Below are 8,207 nucleotides of genomic sequence, written 5' to 3'. Positions count from 1 at the left end.
TGGCGTGCTAACGATTCTGCCAAGCATTTTGCCTGGCGTGCTAACGATTCTGCCAAGCATTTTGCCTGGCGTGCTAACGATTCTGCCAAGCATTTTGCCTGGCGTGCTAACGATTCTGCCAAGCATTTTGCCTGGCGTGCTAACGATTCTGCTAGCTCGCTGCCTTAGTATCTCATTAATAATAAAGCAATTCTGTCAGTAGGCATGGCTGTGTAGTCTAACAATTTGGCTTTGTAACTACGTTGTTCTGTGTTCAATCCCATCACTCAGTACCTTGGATCATTAAACAGATATTTTAATGGATACTTCTCTGTTGTAACCCTTCTGATCAGGTGTCTGGTTTGAGGGTAACTTCTGATTTTGCTCCCACCAAATACAGACACACAGAAAGCAATCAGGGCTGCCATTAAACGACCTGTTTCTAAACGTTGCCGACAGCTGTAGAACTAAAGTGGTGAATTATTTTATAGGTAGAATGGATTTTTTTGCTCTAAATAATTATATATACAAATTATTACACATGTTACCGTTAGCAGTTGTGGCCTTGAAACTGTCACCTTATTGAGAGACTGGGAATAATTATGAGGGTTTTTTTTCTTGTTTTGTTTTTTATTTAGTTTTAGTTTTGGATTTAAAATCGCTCTATGAATGAGAAGTAAATTGACATTTAGAATGGTTGTTGGTTCTGAGATAATCCTATTTGGATACATCTGCTATGTTTGGTCTGCTTGCCTATGTAAAGAGTTGTTGATAGTGGTGAACTGGCAGAATCATTAGCATGCTGGACAAAACGTTTAGCAGCACTTCTTTTGGCTGATGCTCTGAGTTCAAACTCTGCCAAGGTCGACCTTGCTTTTCATCCCTTCGGGGTCGATAAATTAAGTACCAGTTGCGTACTGGGGTCTATCTAACCGACTCCAAAGAATATTTGTAGATCTCTGCCTCTAAATTTGAATTGCATTTGTTACAGAAAATGTATTTACATAGTTGAGGTGTAATTAATTGAAGTCAACTCCAGTATATAACAGGTATATACTTTAAACTTGTGAGAAAAATTCAATTCTGGCTTCTGTCATTGTTTTCCCTCTCTCTCTCTCTACTCTACCTCCCTGTTCCCCTTCTCACAAACATGTCTCTGGGTAGTGACTACTCTACATTAACAGTGTGTACAAAGCAAACCCCCACCCCCATGCTGTCACACCAGAACTGGGCAGGGTGGTTACAAATCACCCCCTGGAGTGATTTGCAAGCAAGCAGATGGAAAGTAGAGTTGGGGAGGTCCTTCTAGTGCTGTCTTGCTAAGGACTTAACGACTTGTTTAGTAGTGCTGGTACCATGGAAACCTGCACCCAGTGCACTCTGCAAAGTGGTTGGGAAACAAGTAGAAAACGTGGTACAGGCGTGGCTGTGTGCTAAGAAGCTTGCTTCCCGACCACATAGTTCTGGGTTCAGTTCCACTGTGTAGCTAGTGTCTCCTACTATAGCCCTGGGCTAACCAAATCCTTGTGAGTGGATATGGTTGAGGAAAACTGAAAGAGGCCTGTCATATGTATCTGTGTGCTTATGTCCTTGTGGCTGTGTTTGTTCCTCACCACCACAGGCGTTAGTGTGTTTACATTCCCGTAGCTTAACAGTTCAGCAGAAAGGATTGATAGAATAGACACCGGGCTTTGAAAACAAAAACAAGTACCGAGGTCGATTCTTTCAACTAAAATCCTTCAAAGCAGTGCCCCAGCATGGCCGCAGCCTAATAACTGAAACAAGTAGGAAGCGGAAATAGGATTGTTTAGTCTTGTCTTGCATCCAGTAAAGTGTGTGGTGCATTTGGTGACAGGGAGAGCATCGAGCCGTAGAAACCGAACCGAAATGGAACCCACGAGCACCAGTCTCTGAAGAACGGTTGACTGAAACCATGAAGATGCATCCAACCCATACCAGCATGGAAAGTGGATGTATTATGATGATGATGATGATGGTCAGTGGGAGTTGAACTCAAAATATAGTAATGGATATATAAATATTTGTTGTATGCATAGGAGCACTCGGTCGGTTACAACAACGAGGGTCCCAGCTGATACGATCAGTGGAACAGCTTGTTCGTGAAATTAACGTGGAAGTGGCTGAGCACTCCACAGACTCATGTACCTTTAACGTAGTTCTCGGGGAGATTCAGCGTGACACAGAATGTGACAAGACTGACCCTTGTGAATTACAGGTACAACTCATTTTTGCCAGCTGCGTGGACTGGAGCAACCTGAAATAAAGTGTCTTGCACAAGGACACAACACATCGCCGAGAATTGAACTCATGACCCTGCGATCGTGAGTGGAATGCCCTAACCACTAAGCCACTATATATATATATCATCATCATCGTCATTTAACGTTCGCTTTCCATTGCTAGCATGGGTTGGACGATTTGACTGAGGACTGACGAACCAGATGGCTGCACCAGGCTCCAATCTGATTTGGCAGAGTTTCTGCAGCTGGATGCCCTTCCTAATGCCAACCACTCCGAGAGTGTAGTGGGTGCTTTTACGTGTTACCGGCATGAATGCGTCACATGGTACTGGCAACGGTCACATTCAAATGGTGTTTTTTACGTGCCACCTGCGCAGGAGCCAGTCCAACGGCACTAGCAACGACCTCGCTCGAATGTTTTTTCATGTGTTACCGGCACAAGTGCCAGTATATTAATAATGATAATAGTATGACAACAAAAGAAAGAATGAGACCTTGATATTGTGTCAATAGAGGAATTTATCTATAAATATAATATGTGACAATTAGTCGGTTGTCATAATAAAACTCCGAGTTTTGGATGTCAGAGGAGACTTCCGCCCCGACACAACCTACAAAGACACACACAGATATAATCTCACACGCATGCGTATATGCATACATACAGGCATATTGATATTAATGACATATATACCTGTATCTAGAGAAGTGTTTACCTAAATTTACAAGTGTAAACGGGTACAATGAGAGAGCAGGGTGGGAATTGAACCCACAAACTTGCACATCTGACTTTCACTTCCACCTTGTATAAGCATGCTCTTTCTCTCTCTCTCTCTCTCTCTCTCTCTCTCTCTCTCTCTCTCTCCCCATCTTATTACCTGTGTCTCTCATATATATATGAAATATATATGAAAGCGAATGTGGTAAGCTGGCAGGAAGGCAGTGGGGTATGTAGCTTTGAGGCCTACTCAACAGTAAGTACAACAACAAAAGAAGCCACAAAGACAGACAACAGCAACAACAGCAACAACTACAAAAAGGCCAGCTGGTTGCTTTACTTGGCACAGCTGGTATGTGAGGAGTGAGAGCTGCAGAGGGAACAATGGCAGAATAAATAATAATAACGATGATGATGATGATGATGATGGTGGTGGTGATGATGATGATACTGTACAGCTAAGTCAACAGCTAAAGAACAGAAACTGTTGGAGCAGAGGAGAAAAGAAAGCCTAGTAATGAATGTAGGTAGTAGAATGGAGTTAGGAGATAAGGGGGAGAAAGCAGACATGGGGACAAACAAACAAACAGACTTATAAGCCATGGGTGGTGGTGGTGGTGGAGAAGAAAGAAAGACTTTTGTGGGTAGTAACACATTGGTAATTTGATCTGTCACTCATACACACACACACACATACACGTGCGTGCATGCATACACAAGTGCAAGAGCGCGCCATATGCAGTGAATGGCGTGTCAGGGAGGGCATTGTTATGAAAGGAAGAAAAACTAGTTAGTAATGGTTTAACACATTTTTTTGCAGAGGAGGTGGGGGGGTGTGCTTACTTTTATGTCATTGCTACATGTGTGTGTGTGTGTGTGTATACAGACACACACATGTGTATGTGTAAGCATGGCTGTGTGGTAAGAAGCTAGCTCCCCATCCACATGGCTCCAGGTTCAGTCCCATTGCGTGGCACCTTCGGCAAGTGTCTTCTACTAAAGCTTTGGTCCGACCAAAGCCTTGTGAATGGATTTGGTAGATGGAAACTGAAAGAAGCCTGTTGTATATATATGTAACATGTATGTATACATGTGTGTTTGGCCCCACCACCACCACCACTCGACAACTGGTGTTGGTTTGTTTATGTCCCCTGTAACTTAGCATTTCAGCAAAGGAAACTGACAGCATAAGTATGAAGTACTGGGGTTGATTTGCATGATAAACAATTGAAGATGGTGCCCCTGCATCATGGCTACAGTCCAGTGACTGAAACAAGTGAGAGAAGAAAACTAAATGATATAGAAAGGCCATGCTGGGGCACTGCCTTCAGGAGTTTCTTCAATCATATTTATTTCACCCCCACTGTGTTTATTTCTGTTTGGTTCTTTATTTTATCAATCTTTGTCAACCTGCTAAGTTATGAGACTAAAAGGAACTTGATAAAAACAATACCAGTCACAAAAATGAATAGGCACAAATATATCTGCCCAGCTGCTTGATATATATGTATAAGAGAGAGAGAGAGAGAGAGAGAGAGAGAAAGAAGTTGCCACACACATGTAGGTAACAGTTAAATAATAATAAAAAGCTGCTTTTGCAGGTGACTCTAAACTCCAGAAATTCAGCTAGCATGGGTTGGACGATTTGACTGAGGACTGGTGAACCGGATAGCTACACCAGGCTCCAATCTGATTTGGCAGAGTTTCTACAGCTGGATGCCCTTCCTAACGCCAACCACTCTGAGAGTGTAGTGGGTGCTTTTACATGCCACCAACACGAGGGCCAGTCAGGTGGTACTGGCAACAGTCATGCTCAAAATGGTGTACTTTACATGCCACCTGCACAGGAGCCAGTCCAGCGGCACTGGCAGCGATCTCACTCGAACGTCTTTACACGTGCCACCGGCACAAGTGTCATCACGATTTCGGTTTCGCTTGCCCCAACAGGTCTTCGCAAGCCGAGTATCGTGTCCAATGAAGGAGACGACATTGGCATGGGTGCCAGTCGTCGAATTTAGTTCGATTTCAATTCCGATTTCACTTGCCTCAACAAGTCTTCGCAAGTGGAGTTTTGTGTCCAATGAAGGAAGGTACGCATAAGTGGGCTGGCTACTCCCCTGGCGGAGGCCTTGGATTTACGTCTCACTTGGCTTGACGGGTCTTCTCACGCACAGTGTATTTCCAAAGGTCTCGGTCAGAAGTCATCGCCTCAGTGAGGCCCAATGTTTGAAGGTCGTGCCTCACCACCTCATCCCAGGTCTTCCTGGGCCTACCTCTTCCACAGGTTCCCTCAACTGCAAGGGAGTGGCACTTTTTCACACAGCTATCATCATCCATTCTCGCCACATGACCATACCAGCACAATCGTTTATTTTGCCTATAAAAGTTATTTTAACGTACCGAGCTACTTGGTAAAATTATTAATTAATTGATTGATTAATTAATTAATTTGATTAATTGATTTTACCCTTTTATTATTAATTTGAAATTGTATATATATATATATATATATATATATTTGTGTCTGTTTGTTCCCCACTATTGATTGACAACTGATGTTGGTGTGTTTATGTCCCTGTAACTTAGCAGCTCGGCAAAAGAGACCAATAGAATAAGTACTAGGCTTACAAAGAATAAGTCCTGGGGTCGATTTGTTCAACTAAAGACAGTGCTCCAGCATGGTCGCAGTCAAATGACTGAAACGAATAAAAGAATAGAGACACACACACACAAAGTCAGCTTTCACTCTACTGGCTTGTGTCATAGCTCCAAATAATTAAGAATTTATATGAATATTTGTTGAGCACTTTTGGTGGAAAATACTTTGCTAAGACTAATTGTGTTGCACTCTCTATAGAGTATGTATGTCTTAGCACTGAGTCTGTCAGCTCTTAAGAACTGAAGTGAATAATCATTCCTTTGTGGCAGTTTTCCCTCAGAAGACAGTTTTCCCTCTTCGGGTGCATTTGTTTTGCTTTTCTCTTTTCTCTTCTCTTTTGGCACATTTATTTATAATGTGCCCTGATGTTCAACTTGTTCTAACTTCTGGTCACAAAGGGATTCTGTCTTTTTACACCATCTGATGAGAGTCCAAATTTACAAAAAAAAAACATTCTGAAATGGAAGATTTACTACAAAGATAAGACCATACAGATTCCATTTATAAAATTTATGAGACATTAGCTCTTCCCATCTATTCATTCACTCTATAGACTTGGGTCATAGCCCCAAATAATCCAAAGCACTTTTGGTGAATATTTGTGGAGCACTTTTAGTGATAGTACTCTGTGTAGTATGAATGTGTCTTATTGCATGTGTTTGTGTGTGTACGCGTACACACACACACGCACACACACACACAAGCATATATATGTACACATGTATACACATACATGTTTCTTTATTCGGACACGCTTCAGTGAATTTTCGTTTTCAGAAACTTGTTAATTTTCTCTTAATATTTCCTCCCCAGTTTTATTGTTGTTATTGTTGTTGTGCAGTGAATCCCTCACCCCTTTCCCTTCTCCCTTTATCATTCTGTCAGCCCCAATCATGCAGGCCTGTTGTTGTTGTTGATGTCTTTTGTTATATTGAAAGTCATGGCATTAAGAATGGTCTTTTGTTGTTTTCTTTAATATTCTGTTTTGTATTTGTGGTCATGATTCTGTGACTACGAACTCATACTGCCCTGATACAAGAACACACACACACACACACACACACACACACACACACACACACATGTATATATGTACATATGTAAGTATCTATATGTGTATGTATACACATGTATGTGTGTGTGTCCTCATCATCATCAACCTTTAACGTCTGTTTTTCCTTGCTGGCATGGGTTGGATGGTTTGAAAGGAGTTGGTATGCCAGAGAGCTGCACCAGGTTCCAAATGTCTGCTTTAGCATGGTTTCTATGGCTGGATGCCCCTCCTAATGCCAACTACTTTACAGAGTGTCTGCTGGATGCTTTTTATGTGGCACTAACACCAACAGGGTCACCAAGAACCTTGCAAGACAAAATCCCCTCAACTGGGGCAGGGGAATAGTATTAAGTGGGTGTGGCCTTATACCATTTGAGAGATTAAAGATACAGCAGGGACAGAGATAGGGGTCTTGCTGTAGAGTAGATACATGGATAATCCATTTGGAAAAAGAAGGAGAGTGGGTTAGAGAACAAGCTAAAGGGAGTGATAATGAGAGAGATGGTGGCAAAGCAGTGTTGGAGGCTTCGAGGGATATTGGGGTGATATAGGGGTTTGGACTGGGTGAGTGGGTAGGATTGAGGTGACGGTAGCAAATGATGGAGGGAAATATAGGAGATACTCAGGGGCAAGGATTGTGTTAGGTATGTGAGGGCATTGAGAGTGATAGCGAACAAGCAAGGTGCTATATATATCTGTCTGTCTGTCTGTCTGTCTCTCTTTTTTGACTTGTTTCGGTCATGTGACTGTGGCCATGCTGGAGCACTGCTGTGAATTTTTAACCGAATGGATCAACCCCACGACTTATTTTAATTTTTATAATTATTTTCAGGAAAAACATAGCAAACAGCATATGGGCCTCTATTACACCATCCCTGATGCAGATGTGAAGAAGTGTTTTGAAATGAGAGGTCTTTCCGTATTCTATCAGAAACAGGTAAAGTGGTCTTTCTTCATTGATATTGAAACTCAGCATCTTCATCATTGTCATTCTAGTTTTCAGTTTTCAAATGCTTATCAGGATTTCAATGACATTATACCATCTTTTCAGCAACAGCCCCCTCCTCCTAACACATTCCCCCTCCCCCTCCCTGCCATTAAGATTTGAAATTAGCTTTAAGAATTCCTTTGTTTCCTTATACCCTGGTATCCTGTTTGTGATTTGCATGAAAATATTGGGAGAAACTGTATGGAAGCCCATTCTAGAGTCCATTCTTGCCTTACCTTTTACCTGTTACTTGCTTCATCATTGGATTGCATCCATCCTGGGCCACCACCTTGAAGTTTTAATCAGATGAATAGATCCCAGGGACATAAACACACCAACACTGACTGTCGAATGGTGCCAGAACACAAACTCCGATACAAAAACACACACAAAATATATGACATCCCAAAACCATGGTGTCTTGTAAAAAGCATTGGTATTGGTGCTGGTGCCATGTAAAAACGACTGGTGCTGGTTACATAAAAAGCACCCAGTGGAGCACTCTGTAAAGTGTGTGTGTATATATATATATATATATATATATATAT

At 42.0% G+C, this 8,207-nt stretch overlaps 1 protein-coding gene across 1 annotated transcript in view; it reads left to right on the top strand.

Moving 5' to 3' along the window:
* LOC106884486 (28S ribosomal protein S29, mitochondrial) overlaps positions 1-8,207 on the top strand; it is a 44,553-nt gene that overhangs the window by 13,216 nt on the left and 23,130 nt on the right. Inside the window, exon 3 of the mRNA XM_014935897.2 lies at positions 7,504-7,608. Coding sequence (XP_014791383.1) covers positions 7,504-7,608 — 105 coding nt within the window. The remainder of the gene's footprint in view (positions 1-7,503; positions 7,609-8,207) is intronic.

The sequence above is a fragment of the Octopus bimaculoides genome, chromosome 12 (genome assembly GCF_001194135.2).
Source record: "Octopus bimaculoides isolate UCB-OBI-ISO-001 chromosome 12, ASM119413v2, whole genome shotgun sequence".
Classification (NCBI taxonomy): domain Eukaryota; kingdom Metazoa; phylum Mollusca; class Cephalopoda; order Octopoda; family Octopodidae; genus Octopus; species Octopus bimaculoides.
The sequence above is the reverse complement of the archived record's forward strand: the minus strand, read 5'-3'. Positions and strand labels throughout refer to the sequence as shown.